The sequence below is a fragment of the Pan troglodytes genome, chromosome 9 (assembly GCF_028858775.2).
Source record: "Pan troglodytes isolate AG18354 chromosome 9, NHGRI_mPanTro3-v2.0_pri, whole genome shotgun sequence".
NCBI lineage: Eukaryota > Metazoa > Chordata > Mammalia > Primates > Hominidae > Pan > Pan troglodytes.
The window spans coordinates 113834752-113851562 of NC_072407.2; the positions used below are offsets into that span (position 1 = coordinate 113834752).

The 16811-nt window shown below is 39.9% G+C and overlaps 2 protein-coding genes across 19 annotated transcripts in view; one reads left to right on the forward strand and one right to left on the reverse strand.

Annotated features, from left to right (window-relative positions):
• Window positions 1–16811, reverse strand: part of ALG9 (ALG9 alpha-1,2-mannosyltransferase) — a 101919-nt gene that overhangs the window by 75840 nt on the left and 9268 nt on the right. For all 18 annotated transcript variants that reach the window (XR_010147081.1, XR_010147083.1, XR_010147082.1 and 15 more), the window contains 5 exon segments: window positions 14377–14447; window positions 9754–9842; window positions 6799–6934; window positions 2866–2953; window positions 2597–2702 (listed from right to left, as the gene is read on the reverse strand). Coding sequence is in view for 15 of the 18 variants with exons in the window: in XM_016919745.4 (XP_016775234.2) it covers window positions 2597–2702; window positions 2866–2953; window positions 6799–6934; window positions 9754–9842; window positions 14377–14447 (490 nt within the window). In the remaining 3 variants the exon portion in view is untranslated.
• LOC129136331 (guanine nucleotide-binding protein G(I)/G(S)/G(O) subunit gamma-5) lies at window positions 13448–13655 on the forward strand. Its single transcript, XM_054661639.1, has one exon. The coding sequence runs from the start codon at window positions 13448–13450 to the stop codon at window positions 13652–13654; it is 207 nt and encodes a 68-aa protein (XP_054517614.1). The 3' UTR covers window position 13655.

Here is a 16811-nt window from a genome sequence, read left to right on the forward strand (position 1 = left end):
GCCATCAAGGAACAACTGCCTAAAGTCTGTCTGACCGCAGCACTGTATCAGTCCTGTTCATGGTTGGTATGCCAATTCTCTCTGTTTCAACAAAGTTTTTGCTACCCCCAGGAAAGTGATCAGTTTCTGTACATCCAAAATAGCAAAATCTGAACTGAAGCTATCCCAGGTTCATTAAAGTAGGCAGAAAGAAGTCCCAAGGACTCTTTCCCTGTTAAACGCTGACTGAAATGAACAGCAAATGCCAATATCCCAGGAAAGACTGGCTACTGCTCTACTGGATCTCAAAACCGACCACAGGGGTTCCTGACTGACCCACTGTTAAATTAGCACCGTAAACTTAAATCAGAATTTATTCCTTCTTTCCTACTTTCCCTACCACCCTGATTATTCCTATATTTAAGAGCTTCATCCCTGGGCGTGGTGGCTCATGCTTGTAATCCCAGCACTTTGGGAGGCCGAGACTGGTGGATTACCTGAGGTCAGGAGTTGGCAACTAGCCTGGCCAACATGTCAAAACCCCGTCTCTACTAAAAATATAAAAATTAGAAGGGCGTGGTGGCGGGCGCCTATAATTCCAGATACTCAGGAGGCTGAGGCAGGAGAATTGCTTGAACCCAGGAGGGGAGGTTGCAGTGAGCAGAGATCACGCCACTGCATCCAGTCTGGGTGACAAGAGCGAAACTCCATCTCAAAAAAAAAAAAAAAAAAAAAAAAGAGATTCATCAATCCAGAGGGATACAAAAAAATCTGTCACTTTCATAAGTCTCTCACAAAAGGTTTTATAAAGAGTTAGAATATCAGTAACCCATTATAAAGGTGGAGAAGTCAATTTTTCAAAATTAACACAAATTAACTCAATTTATTCACCCACACAGAGTAGATATTGTGTTTCTAATAGGCTCTCTGTGAAACAATTTCTACTGTGCAGTCTAGATCTAAGATCTTTTATTGCCTTGTGAAATAGAATAAAATTTTACAAGTAAACTAAAACAAGAGGCAATCACAAACATGCAAACTCTCCCTAGCTAAAGGGAGACATCTAGAGGCAAAAGCTTAATACTGGGGCCTTTTCTCACACCCCTGGGGATCTTAGAGCCATAAAGGAGCTTTTTTAAAGTTATTTCACTTAGTAATTATTCTCTAACTGTGCAATTTGTGAATTCAATCCACTGAACAAAGCACTGCTTATCTTAACCTATTACTTGCCACCTAGAATGATAATATTCCCAAAATTCCAGGAGACTCAAGTAAATCTCATTCATATTCTTACTTTAAATCTCCTTATTCAATCTGTTGGTTCTATTGGCAAAATGGCACAGGCAAATGATGGACATGGCTAGTGACAAGACTTAAATTGACAGGGGTACAGATAGATATAATCTTAACCTGCTTCATAGCAGAACCCCAAAGCAAGCCCTTATACAGAATGTTCCAAGACCCTCAAAAGATTAAGGCTGAAGAAACTATAATTATTTTAATGAAAAAACTGCCTCTCTTGTGAAATGTTTGCTGAGTTGGCTGATTTGATCCAAAAGATCTCTAGCTCATCCCCCCATTACTGTAACTAACTCAAATTCCTTCAGGGGCCAAATGAAAGTGGCTGGTGGAGTGAAAGGCATCAGGGAAGGAGTGGAGATGGGGTAAACTGAAGACTGCATCCCCAGACTAAAGGCATTCCATTTTCTCTCTTAACCCTAAGCTGGTCAACTTCCCCACCCTCCCATGCTGACCCCAGCCCAGCCCCAATCGCTGTAACTTTGTCTACAGATTTTCCAAACTTTCTCCCCAAATGCCGTAATTGAAGTAAAGCAAATATGGAAGAGAAAAAGTAACATCAAATGTGTGTATATATAGAAAATGTCTGGGCCGGGCACAGTGGCTCATGCCTGTAATCCCAGCACTTTGGGAGGCCAAGGCGGGTGGATCACCTGAGGTCAGGAGTTCAGGACCAGCCTGGCCAACATGGAGAAACCTCGTCTCTACTAAAAATACAAAAAAATTAGCCAGACGTGGTGGCGGGCTAATAGCTGTAATCCCAGCTATTCGGTAGGCTGAGGCAGGAGAATCACTTGAACCCAGGAGGTAGAGGTTGCAGGGAGCCAAGATCGCGCCACTGCACTCCAGCCTGGGCAACAAGAGTCTAACTCCATCTCAAAAAAAAAAAAAAAAAAAATGTCTGGGGTATACTCCCAGGTGTTAGTAATAGTTATATGGAGATGATAGTATTATGCTTTCATTTTCTTCTCCTATCATACTGATTTTTTAATAAGAAGAGAAAAAAGTAACTTTTAATTAAAAAAAAAAAAAGCATCAAAAGCCATAGCATACTCAGAGTCCTCAAAACTCTGAAAGTGAAAATAACAAACAGGAAAAATAGAGAGCCAGTATTGGAATATCACATTAATCAAGGAGAAATATTTGAGTGGCTACGTGTCATCATTGTGCTATACTCAGATGTCATTTTTAAATAGGAAAAGATAATATCAGCCAAGAAATGCTATATCTAATGATACGAGGCAACTGAATTAAAATGCTGAAGTTCAGGCAAATTAAGCTATCTCCTAACACTTGCCCAAATTTCACAAAGCCTTACCATAAAGATCAGGTCCATGAGGAGTAAAGACATTATACAAAACAATGTTGAGTGGTGCAATCACCAACTTCCCATAATAGTAGCTGTCAATGACCACCACAGGCACCTAAAACAGAGCAGAAAATAGTTTTGATCTAGAAACATTCTCAAAATGCTAATAGGATAAACCTGAGAATGAAAAACAGAATAAACTCCTAATGTTCCTTTTTTCGCATCAAAGTTGCTTTCATTACAACTTTAGGACAAAGCAAGTAAAAAAGAAAACTCACCAGAAATAGTATGAGGGCCATCAGCGACCAATGAAAGAAACTCTTCCACCTGTGTTTCATGACCAGCAAATCAAAGGCAATGGGTAAACTATTTAACAGAGAAACAGAGCGGGGAGTTAAATAAATACTGACAGAGACAGGTCAGATTCACACATACCTCATGCTGAACTGAGAATAAAATGCCTCTGCCAGTTATAGTGAGGGAAGAAACCTGGTATGTGAGAGGATGTCGTCACAGGACCTGTCAGAGTGCTCTGTATCCCACTGATGCACAAGAAATAGAATTACTGAGCTGCTGGAATGAATTCCATTTTATACACATTTATGGGTAACAGAAATCTAAAATATATGTGCCCTACTGTCTTACACCCACCCTGCCAAATAAATAAGTACTAACCTCACCCTTCCATGATTTACTAGGATTTTAGTAATAACGTTATTACAGACTTTTTTTTTTTTTTGAGACAGGGTCTCACTCTATTGCCCAGGCTGGAGTGCAGTGGCGCAATCTCGGCTCACTACCGCCTCCATCTCCTAGGTTCCAGCATTCTCCTGCCTCAGCCTCCCGAGTAGCTGGGACTACAGGCACAGGCCATCAGCCCTGGCTAATTTTTTTTTTTTTTTTTTTTTTGAGACAGAGTCTCACTCTGTCGCCCAGGCTGGGTGCAGTGGTGTGATAGCTCACTGCAACTGCCGCCTCCTGGGTTCAAGCAATTCTCCTGCCTAAGCCTCCCAAGTAACTGGGACTACAGGTGTGCACCACCACACCCCGCTATTTTTTTTGTATTTTTAGTAGAGACAGGGTTTCACCATGTTGGCCAGGCTGGTCTCAAACTCCTGACCTCAGGAGATCTGCCTGTATCGCCCTCCCAAAGTGCTGGAATTACAGGCATGAGCCACCACACCTGGCCCCATCTTTGAATTTATATGGCATCATCATCTCTATCATTGATTTAGCAATGTCATGTGCTGTCACAGTACCTCTTCTGTGATTTGAACCTCCATGTTGTTATGTAAATTCCGTATAACATTTTGCGTTTTTATTTTTTGTCACCCCAACTACTTCCATTTCCATAGCACCTGTATTTCTCCTTTGATAAGTCATACTTTTAATTACTTGTCCAATATCTGTCTTTCCTACTAAAATGTTAAGTTCCAAAAGGGCAGGAACCATGACTGTCTAATTTCTAAAATATCAGCAGTATCTAGCACAAAGCATTCAATGAATGACAGTATACTGATTGCTAACTAACTAATTGTGATCCTGAAATCACTTATCTTGGTAAAGGCAGACTCATCGAAATGTGGCACCCAAGAGGTATTTGAGGAACTCAGTGAAATTCAATGTAGATGAAATAGTGAATGAAAGGAATGGAAGAACTGACAAAAAGAAGCTGGAAAAGTAAAAGGAAGACCATGCAGGGCTTTCTGTGTTATCTTTGAGTTTGGATACCACAGGGCAGGGGTTGGCAAACTTTTTATTTAAAGGATCTGACGGTATATATTTTAGGCTCCGCAGGCCACATATGTTCTCTGTTGCATAGTCTTCTCCCTCTGTGTATGTTTGTTGTTTTTTAAAAACCCTTTAAAAACGTAAAAACTATTTAGTTGTTGGGCTACACAAAAACAGGTCAGTCGGCCAACCTCCATGACATAAAGCAATGGAGAAGCTACCATAGAGTTTAAAACAGGGAGGTGATACAACCACATCTGCATTTGAGGAATATAACTCTAGTGGAGTTTGGAGAGCTGATTTACAGGGGTCAAGACTAGAGAGGAGGAGATCATTTAGGAGGCCGTGTAGTGATCCAGGAACAAGAGGGAGTGAAGACAAGTAATCAGATTCAAAAGATATTCAGGAGATACAACCAATTAACACTGACGGGAAAGACAGAAGAGTCACAGACAATTTTCAGGTTTCTGGGTCAGTATTGAGGAGACAGCAGTACTATTTACTGGAATAGAAACACAAGTAAAGGAACAGCTATAGAGAGAAGATAATGAATTCAGCAGCTATCTACTAAGCAGCTGGGAATATATGAATGAAGCTCAAGAGAGATAACTGGACTAGACATTAAGCTATGGGAATCACCAAGATGGCTGAGAGACAGCAGAAAGTACAGAAGAGGACATAAGATACAATCCTGAGGAATATGAAAATCTGAGAATGTGCAAAATAGAATAGAAGAAAGGAATGGAGATGAGGAAACCAGCCTTTAAAAGGCAATTAAGAAAACTTAAAATGGCCTATTCTCTTAGTAACTCCCCTCATAAAAATTTACCCCATAGGTAAATTCCCACAAGTGCACAAAGATATCTGTATAATAATGTTCAGTGGGCCGGACACGATGGCTCACACCTGTAAACCCAACACTTTGGGAGGCCGAGACAGGCGGATCACGAGGTCAGGAGTTCGACACCAGCCTGGCCAATATGGTAAAACCTCGTCTCTATTAAAAATACAAAAATTAGCTGGGTGTGGTGGCATGCGCCTGTAAACCCAGCTACTTGGGAGGCTGAGGCAGGAGAATTGCTTGAACCTGGGAGACAGAGGTTGCAGTGAGCGAAGATCATGCCACTGCACTCCACCCTGGGTGACAGAGCAACACTCCATCTCAAAAAAAAAAAAAAAAGAAAAAAAAAATTGTTCACTGAAGCATTGGGTATAACAGTAAAAAAATGAAAACCAAATGTCTACCAATAAGGCAATAAGTAAATCATGGAATGTTATGCAACCAATATAAACAATTATATAAATTTAATATGTAGAATACCTATATATATACAGAATAATTCCATTTGTTTTAAGAATGTAGATAGGTATGTGTACAAATATTTATATACACAGCATAATTTTTCTGGAAAGACATATACCAAACTATTAGCAATGACTATCTTTGAGGATTGAGCTAGCGGAGAAGAAAATTAGGAATTGTTTTTACCTTATACAATCTGGTACTTACTTTTTTTTTTTACAATAAAGATATAATCCTTCTAAAATAACCTTAGCATCAGATTAAAATATTTTCCTAAATTACCTGTGGTACAGGTAAGAAATTAAGGTACCACACACTAGAACAGAAGTAGTGGGAACAAAGAGTATACAAGGAGCTTGGTGGAAAAAAAGATGCTGGGGGCAAGAAAGAAGGAAGACTGGGCCAGGCACAGTGGCTCATGCCTGTAATCCCAGCACTTTGTGAGGCCAAGGTGAGCGGATCACCTGAGGTCGACAGTTCAAGACCAGCCTGACCAACATGGAGAAACCCCGTCTCTACTAAAAAATACAAAATTAGCCAGGCATGGTGGCGCACGCCTGTAGCCCCAGCTACTTGGGGGGCTGAGGCAGGAGAATCACTTGAACCCAGGAGGCGGAGGTTGTGATAAGCCAACATCGTGCCATTGCACTCCAGCCTGGGCAACAAGAGTGAAACTCCATCTCAAAATAAATAAATAAATAAAAATAAAGAAAGAAGGAAGACGGGAGGAAACTCAGATTTCAAATCCGAGTGAGTGAAAAAATTCACAGAACAGGGTGGTGCCGCGCGGAGAAAACATCAGCTATAGAGCCAAAAAGGCCTGGATTCAAAAGCAAACATAATCTTAAAGGTAAATTATTCAAACTCTCAGAGTCTACTTTCTCATTTATAAAGTACTAATAATTGTATTTCTCCTGCAGAGTTGTTGTAAGGTTTCAAGATAAGGTTTACAAAGGGTTTCACTGTGCCTAACACATAGCAGACGCTCAACGGTCATTATTCTTATTAGAATTAATCATAATAGTAAGTGCTAAGAGAAATATTCTTCCATTTCCCAGAATCTTTGAAAGCCCAATTGATTAACTTCAGATTCTATGCAGACAATATGGAGCTAATCCAACATTAAGATTTACTATATGCCCAGAGATATATGGGAGAAGAACTGTTAGTTTCTTACCCAAGAGCTGCACTGAATGGCCAGCCTAAGACAGCCCCAGCTGCTACTCCCAGCACAGCAATGGAAGTCTTGTCCATATACCATCCAGTCATGGCTATCAACGTAGTGTACATACAGAAGCTACTAGGAAGGAATGCTGCAAGAGTAAAGAAGTGAAAAAAGGCAGGAGGACAAGAGCTCGAGGTTAATTAGGTATCAATTAAAAACTGATTAAAAATTTACCTACATTATAAAATGTCAATAAACAAGTACATAATTGGGGAAATGCTATATTAGAAAGGACAGCAAAGTGATATTCTTTTTTAAAAAAAATGAAGTTCAATGACTCTTATTTTTCTCACTCCTGGTTTTTTTTTTTTTTTAGACGGAGTCTTGCTCTATCACCAGGCTGGAGTGCAGTGGTGGGATCTCAGCTCACTGCAACCTCTGATTCCCTGGTTCAAGCGATTCTCCTGACTGAGCCTACCGAGTAGCTGGGATTACAGGCACGTGCCACCACACCCAGCTAATTTTTGTATTTTTAGTAGAGACGGGGTTTCACCATGTTGGCCAGGCTGGTCTCGAGCTCCTGACCTCGTGATCTGCCTGTCTCGGCCTCCCAAAGTACTGGGATTACAGGCGTGAACCACCGCACCTGGCCTCTCCTTCCTGTTTTTTTAGGTACCAACCCAATTATACAATTCTAACCATGTAATTCCTCTCCCAGCCTACACCTCAAATCAAAAACTCATAGAATTCCACGCTCCCCAGGAACACCCCATGATTATATTTCCAGGAAGGGAATATGCTTTAAAAGACTTAGAGCCATTGCTGACATTTACTTCTGAAGAAGCTTATCTTCCATTGGTCCTCTGAGACTGTCCTGGTCCTAACCTCTAGCCCCGGAAATTCTAGAAAGCCTCCTCAAGGGCCAGATATTGTACAGCAGCAATGCTTTGCACTCTCCACCTGCTGACACAGATAATCTGGCCTTTAAATAGCCCCCTAATTAGTTTCATCTACCTCAACCTTGTTTTATACAGCAGAGGACAGAGTACAGGGTCTCTGGAACAGAAACAATTGATTAAAGTGTTTCTAGTAACTCTGAACAAAAATGCAGATCTGCCTCTTCTGCTGCAGAAAGTCTGAATCAGTAGGGAAGAAAAATCAGTATCAACTACAAAACAACCACAATTAATAGGCAGTGAGGTTTTTTTAAACTCAGCAAAGGGTTCAGAGGCTCTGTATGAAAAGATGCCTTCAACTTATCTGTGTCTCAAATGAGATTACAAAACTAAAGATATTCTCAGGAATTTTCTACATATAAAGATCAATTGTAGGAGTAGCAGGCCAGGCACAGTGGCTCATGTCTTTAATCTCAGTACTCTGGGAGGCCAAGGTGTGGGGGGCTGCTTGAGGCTAAGAGTTTGAGACCAGCCTGGGCAACACAGTGAAACTCCATCTCTACAAAAAACTTTAAAACTAGCCAGGCATGGTGATGCATGCCTATAGTCCTAGCTACTTGGGAGGCTGTAGTGGAAAGACTGCTAGAGCCCAGGAATTCAAGGCTACAGTGAGCTACGATTGTGCCACTGCACTCTAACCCACCTAGGTGAAGAGCAAGACCTTGCACTTGAAAAGAGGCCATGTGCAGTGGCTCACACCTGTAATCCCAGCACTTTGGGAGGCTGAGGCAGGTGGATCATGTGGTCAGGAGTTTGAGAACAGCCTGACCAACATGGTGAAACCCCATCTGTATTAAAAATAAAAAAATTAGCTGGGCATGGTGGTGCACGCCTGTAATCCCAGCTACTCAGGAGCCTGAGGCAAGAGAATCGCTTGAACCTTGGGAGGAGGGGGTTGCAATGAGCCGAGATGGCATCACTGCACTCCAGCCTGGGCAAACAGAGCGAGACTCTGTCTCAAAAAAAAAAAAGAAAAGAAAATAACAAAAAAAAAGTAGTAGGAAAGCAACTTAAAAAACATGTGAGGTACACCCTTTACCAATAAATGTCAAATAATAATGATGCCATCCAAAGCTGTCAGTTCCAGCTGCAGTGTAGAGGACAAAGGGGGCAGAGGAATCTGAGGGTAGAGCACAGATGCATTTAGGACAGGCTCTCAAAGTCACTCTGGAGTACAGCCCTGACATCTCTGCAGAACAACATCCATTTTGATATATTCAATAAGGGAAAAGTAAGCATATAATTTTGTGCCAGATACTATGTTTTTGTGTATACTCAGTGTATATACTAGATCCTGGTATACACAAGCAGAAACTAAAATTGAGACAATTATATCTAGTAACTTAATTTTTCTGGAGAACTGGGAATAGACTACCATTTGGCAGTGGACCACCTTGATTCAGCTTATACAACACAAATGTTCAATGGCAGCACAGTCTGAAAGCCAATGCTCTAGAGTGAGGTTTTTATTCTAAATTTCCAGAAGCTTATTATTAAAAGAAAGCCCAGCAGAAGATGCACATAGAATACATATCAAATAATGTATCATCAGTAGAAAACAGAATCATCAACAACAAGGTCTTTATGTACAAATAACTTCCTTAAACAAAATAAAAGAATTACTTTCTTTCCACTAATGGCCAAGAAAGGAGGTGGGTGGTTGATGCAAGAATGGAATAGAAAACATCCTGGTGAGACTACCAGCTCTACCATTTATGAATTTTGACTTTTAGTAAATCATTTCATCTACGTTTCAATGTCCTTACCTGCAAAAGTGAGAAAATGTTTTTCTTACTTACATGGTAGGATTGTTACAAAGGTCAATCAAGATAATGTAGATAACAGTGCTCTGCAAATTATTGACATGTTCTACAAATATAACCTACATTTGGACACATGCTTCCTTTAAATGCAACTATTTGTGAACTATTGGTGAACCTGCAATTCCCTCATCTGCCCTTTTACTTACCTGGTGATGACCTGCAATTCCCTCATCTGCCCTTTTACTTACCTGATGATGAGCAAAACATGCCAGTGCTGAGAACCAAGAAGGCTAGCATCATTCGACTCACGTGCAACCCAAACTTCTTGCACACAGCCCTAGGAAAAAGGCAAAGACTATCAGCATTGAGAATATTAGGAATAGACATTTCAAATCAAAGGAGAAGAACACGTACCACAGATAACACTGAAGATCTAAAGTCAAACACAAAACTACCTTGTCAGGTTTGTTAGCAATTCACTGTGCATAAGAAACCCAAACATGCTTATTTCTGACACAGAAGAGAAGCTCCCTACCTAAAAGAAAATGTATTCTTTACATGCTAAGATTATATCTATCAAGTGGAAAATAGAATGATGTGGTGAAAAATAATAGACCTCAGATACAGGTGGGCACACATTCAAATTCTGGCTCTGCCACTTACTAGCAGTGGAACCCTACTCTGGTTGAATAATGTCTCTGTCTGATTCCTCAAGCATAAAATAATGATAATAATACAAATTTTGTAAGGTTTCTGTGAGGACAATGCAAGGAAAAGTGCTTAGGAGAGTGCCTGGCACATAGTTGCTCAATAAATGGTAGTTGTCAGAAAAAAAGGCTAGGAGATAGATGAAAATGTGAATAAGTGGTTAAATCAGTGTTTCTCAAACTTAAGCAATTACATATCTTCTTCTAATTCTTTCTTGTAGGTGTGAACCCCACAGATTAAATGTATTTAGGCATTATTACTGCTTCACTCAGTCAATGTTTGTTCGGACACACCCACGTGTTCATCATTTCCTAGCTCAGATTCCTTACTGCATTTCAGAGCTTCTTTCTGAAATAACTTTGCTTTTTCCTAAGTATCTCTTTTAGAAGTTATTTCAGTAAGAACCTGTTAATGATAAATTCCGTTTTTTTGGTTGGTTGGTTTCCTTTTTTTTCCTTTCTTCCCCTCCTCCTCCCACTCCGAGATAGAGGCATACTCTCTGTCGCTCAGGCTGCAGTGCAGTGGCATGGTCATAGCTCACTGTATCCTTGAACTCCAACGTTCAACGGAACCTCCTGCCTCAGCCTCCTGAATGGCTAGGAGTAACTGTGACTACAGGCATGTGCCATCACATCCAGCTAATTTTTTGTAGAGATGAGGTCTTGCTATGTTGCCCAGGCTGATCTCAAATTCCTGAGCTCAAGCAATCCTCAATGATCCTCCTGCCTCAGTCTCCCAAAGCATTGGGATTACAGGCTTCTTCCTTTTTTTTTTTCCTTTCTCTCTTTTTTTTAAACTGAAAAGTCTGTATTTAGCTCTTGGTCTTAAAAGATGGCTTAACCTAATATACAATTTTAGGATGAAAGTTATTTTCTCTCAGGACTTTGAAGATATTCTTTTTTGGTCTTCTGGTTGTTAAAAAGTCTTCTGTCAGTGTAATTGCCTAACACTCCTTTGTAGGTATTCTATTAGTTCTCTGACAACTTTTAAAATCTTTCTCTTTGTCTCTATTGTCTTACACAGTTTCACTACACTAATTTTTTATGTATCTAGCTTGGGATATGTTAGGTTTACTAAATCCATGGATTAGCATCTTTTGTCCCATCATTTCTAGAAAATTCTCAGCTATTAATACCCCGAATATTGCCTCTCCCCATTCTATCATCTCCTTCTACAATCTGATTAGATGTATATCAGTTCTTTCAACTCTGGCTTACACATTTCTTTTTTTTCTTTTTTTTTTTTTTTTAGAGAGAGTCTCGCTTGCCCAGGCTGGAGTGCAATGGGGTGATCTTGGCTCACTGCAATTTCCGTCTCTTGAGTTCAAGTGATTCTCGTGCCTCTACCACCCAAGTAGCTGGGGCTATAGGCATGTGCCACCACACCTGGCTAATTTTTGTATTTTTAGTAGAGATGAGGTTTCACCATGTTGGCCAGGCTGGTCTCGAACTCCTGACCTCAAGTGATCCACCTGCCTCGGCCTCCCTAAGTGCTGGGATTACAGGCATAAGCCACCGCGCCCAGCCGTGGCTTACACATTTCTTAACCTCTTCTATATTACCTTTTTTTTTTGGTCTGTCTGTACTGCATTTTGAGTAATTTATTTAAATCAATCTTCCAATTTACTAGTTTACTCATCAGAATGTCTAATCTGCTGTTTATCTACTGAGTCTTAAATATAAATATTATATACATATTATTCATATTATATAATATTACATATTATATGATTCTTATAAGTTCTGAATTTTTTAAATTTATTTGGTCATCTCTTGTTTCTTGTTCATGTTTTTGGTTCTTTTACTTGTTTGAAAATGTTAAATATACTTACATTATATTCCTATTTCCCAATAAATGAAGTTTTTCAGGTGAACGTTCTGTTGACTGTTATTTCTGCTGATTCTCACCCATAATGTTTTGCTCCCTCTGTGCTCTGATTTATTTTTATTATAATTTCTTGTTCACTAGAACTTTATCTCTGGTAATTTTCAGACACTTGGGTTAAGGGTCCATTTCTCTAGAGAAATTTTTTACCAGATGCCACGGGCACTAGCAACCCAGAACAATTTAAAATAAATTCTCGGCTGGGCCTGGTGGCTCACACCTGTAATCCCAGCACTTTGGGAGGCCGAGGCGGGCAGATCACGAAGTCAGGAGATCAAGACACGGTGAAACCCCATCTCTACTTAAGGTACAAAAAATTAGCCAGGCATGGTGGTTTGCACCTGTAATCCCAGATACTCAGGAGACAGAGACGGGAGAATTGCTTGAACCTGGGAGGCTGAGGTTGCAGTAAGCCGAAATCATGCCACTGCACTCCAGCCTGGGTGACAGTCTCAAAAATAAAATAAAATAAATAAAATATAATAAAGTAAATTCTCAGCTTAGGGCTTGAAGGACCATGTAGGTGATTTGAATTCAGGCCCAAACCCATATAAAGACCAATTTACGGTTACAATCCTCAAAGGCAGCACCAGCTTTACTTTTTTTCCCTCCACTCCACTCACAGTCAAGGCCAAACATTTTTTAAAATCTGACATTTTTAGCTGTGGGAAGATTTTAAATAATGATCACTAAGTCCAAATACCTTTAAATATATTACTAAAGCATTATTAAAACAAGACGTTTGTTAGTTATCGTGTAAAAAAGGTGGCTATATTTATTATTGGGACACTTAAATGCTTAATAGTCCCAACTAATATTCAATCAACTAATAGGTACTTTGTGAAAGACAATATATTGGGTGCAAATAAGAGCAGTGATATCCCACACCGGGAGTAGTTTATCAACTAAGCTGTAGGGCAGAGGGAAATCATGATCCTGTATCTTAGGACTGAAAATAGGGTTCTACTAAATCCTATCAAGTAAAGACCAGTTAGATAGTTTTTAACAGAATTAAAATGAATGATATAAGGATATGGTATTTATGACCTCAGGAAAGAAAACGATAATTAGAAGTACAGTGTTCCCTTCAACTGTTGGTTTCAAACGAGAAGTCACACTTCAGATTTAATATCAGGAGCTATAGGTGATGGGTGCATCAAAATCTCAGAAATCACCACTAAAGAACTTATCCATGTAACCAAAACCCACCTGTACCCCAAAAACTATTGAAAAATAAAAATTAAAAAAAGAAAAAGAAGAGAACAATAAATAAAAGCAAGAAGTTTTCAGTCAGGCCCCGCTGACCCACGACCCACCAACCCACGAACTGGCCCGGCCCTCACGTGCACCATGTCTGGCTCCTCCAGCGTTGCCGCTATGAAGAAAGTGATTCAACAGCCCCGGCTAGAGGCCAGGCTCAACTGCATAAAAGTTTCCCAGGCAGCTGCAGACTTCAAACAATTCTGTCTGCAGAATGTTCAACATGACCCTCTGCTGACTGGAGTATCTTCAAGTACAAATCCCTTCAGACCCCAGAAAATCTGTTCTTTTTTGTAGTAAAATGAATTTCAAAAGTTTCCCAAACCACTTCTTATGATCCAGTGGATATTCAAAAGAGAGCTAAATTTGAAGCCTGTACAAAAGCTTATCCCTGTAGCACATGTGCTGTAATATACGAACTTCTACTTTCATCAGTCTTTAACATCTACCTCTCTGAATTTCATGTATTTCTATTTCACAAGGGTAACTGTTTTAGCCACACTGGCAGCAGCATACAATAAAACTCAGTATGAAAAAAAAAGTTTTCTTTCCCAGAAAAAAAAATATGTATATGATATATATATCAGGAGCTAGAAGGAAAGTGTTTTCTACTTCTTTCTCTTTTTTTTCTTTGAGATGGAGTTTTGCTCTTATCGCCCAGGCTGGAGTGCAATGGCACAATCTCAGCTCACCACAACCTCCACCTCCCAAGTTCAAGTGACTCTCCTGCCTCAGCCTCCTGAGTAGCTGGGATTACAGGCATGCACCACCACAACCGGCTAATTTTGTATTTTTAGTAGAGATGGGGTTTCTCCATGTTGGTCAGGCTGGTCTCAAACTCTCTACCTCAGGTGATCTGCCCGCCTTGGCCTCCCAAAGTGCTGGGATTACAGGTGTGAGCCACCGCACCCGGTCAAGTGTTTTCTATTTCTAATCACTGCCTAGACTATCACAAGAGATAATCTATGCAATAATGGGTTTCCTCACAGCACTTTTAGAAGCAAAGTTTTTATACTCACTTGTAAAAGTAAAGTTCACAAATACAGCTCACAAAAGCCAGAAGACATCGCAAAAAGTAAAACACAAGAATCTAAAAGAAACCCAGAAAAAGAAAACAGAAGTCACAGATATGAGCTAGAAAAACTCATAAACATGAACCACTCTCATTTATTGTCAATAACACTGTAAATTGGTATAATTCTTTTGAAAAGCAACATGGATCAAGAATTTTCATATCCCTTGACTCAATATCAGTATACCTACTTCTATCACTCCAGCTGGTGGGGGCTGGGAGGTAGAGCTCCATTCATGAAAATGTTAATTGCAGTTTTAGTAAAAACTGTTTCAAAAACTACAAAATATCCAATTATAGGGAAATGATTAAATAAACTAGGCTACATCTAGCTCATGGACAATTATACAGCTATTAAAATTTATGGTTACAAAGATAGTGAAAACATTCTTGCAATATAATGCTCATTCAACAAGCAATTCTTCAACAACCATAATATATCAGGTAGTGATTATGACAAAATATTAAGAGAAAATGTACAATATTATTTATACATCAGTTACAGCTATGGACACTATATGCATGTGGAAAGACTGGAAAGAAATGTAATAAAATGGTAAAAGTAGCTATAGCAACCTGGTAGATTTAGATGAGTATTTTTCCTCCTATCTTCCAAAGTTCTGTTATGTGGCTTTATTAATTTTATAATTGACATCAATTTAAAAAATAAAAATAATAAAATTGGGGTTATATTAAATAGCTTTATACTACAGAATACCATATGGTTAAGAGCACCGAATTTCTCAGAACATAAACACTACTTAATATATAGCATAACTGGCCGGGCACGGTGGCTCACACTTGTAATTCCAACACTTTGGGAGGCCGAGGTGGGCGGATCACCCGAGGTCAGGAGTTCGAGACCAGCCTGGCCAACATGGTGAAACCCCATCTCTACTAAAAATACAAAAAAATTAGCCAGGCATGGTGGCAGGCATCTGTAACCCCAGCTACTCGGGAGGCTGAGGCAAGAGAATTACTTGAACCTGGGAGTCGGAGGTTGCAGAGAGCCGAGATCGTGCCACTGCACTCCAGCCTGGTGACAGAGTGAGACTCCATCTCAAAAACAAACAAAAAAAATGGGCCTACTTGTGGGATCTCACTCCTGAGTGTACACTTCAGAGAAATTCACAAACAGGTCCATGAAGAGATAATACAAAGGTGCTTTCATTTGGGGTAGCAAGAGATTGAGAAGGTAGCTATCACTAGATGTGCCAATTGTTACCACCCTGTCTCTCAGAAACAACCATCCTTCTCTACTCAACGTTATGATGCTGGGGCTAAGACTCTCTAAGCTACAATTCCCCTTTGCTGAATGGCTAGGAAAAAGGAGATCAGAAGTAAGAACAAGAGAAGAAGAGAAATCTTGCTTTCCATTTCACTTGCTGTGCACATCAGTGATGTAACAGGATTAGAGAAAAGGAAGAATTCTGTGTTGAACATGTAAAATTTGAAGTGATAGTAGATAGCCAAATGGAAATAAAAACCCTCTGCACAGCACATTGTTAGTTTTCTGCTGAGCCCTTCACCCTTTATTATCTTTCCTTTGACAAGTTCAAAAAAAAAAACCAGAAATGAGGCCAGGTGCAGTGGCTCACGCCCGTAATCCCAGCACTTTGGAGGCCAAGGCAGGTGGATCACTTGAGGTCAGGAGTTTGAGACCAGACTGGCCAACATGGTGAAACCCTGTCTCTACTAAAAATACAAAAAAATTAGCCACACGTGGGGGCTCAAGCTTGTAATCCCAGCCACTCAGGAGGCTGAGGCAGGAGAATCACTTGAATCCGGGAAATGGAGGTTGCTGTGAGCTGAGATCGCATCACTGCACTCCAGCCTGGGCGACAGAGTGAGACTTCGTCTCAAAAACAAACCAAACAAACAAACAAAAAAATGGAAATGAGATACCGGATAGGGAAGGGAGGGACAGTATTTTGTCACTTTCTGCAGGTGCTACCTTTCTGATCATTCTAAAATGTAAATGCAATCATACCTCTCTTTTGTCTGAAAACCTTGCAGTGTCTTTACATAACAGACTTGGGGGGAAAAGAACAACAGTCTAATACCTTAATAGATCCTACCAGGTCTTGTAGAAATCTCAAACTGAATGAAAACAGTCCATTGATAGATTCCAACACCAAGATGACAGAGGTGTCAGAATTATCTGACAAAATTTAAAGCGGGCTTTGTAAAAATATTTCAGTGAATAACTAAGAATATGCTTGAAGCAAATGAAAAAGGAGAAGGTCTCAGTAAAAAAAATTAGAAGATATAAAGAAAAACTGAATGGAAATTTTAAAACTGAAAAAGTACATAGAACAAACTAAAAATGCAATGGACGGGGTCAGCATTGGAAGAGGGGACATAGGAAAGAATCAGTGAAGT

What these genes read in the sequence shown, in the direction of transcription:
- LOC129136331 (XM_054661639.1), top strand. Translation starts at nt 13,448, where the DNA reads ATGTCTGGCTCCTCCAGCGTTGCCGCTATGAAGAAAGTGATTCAACAG.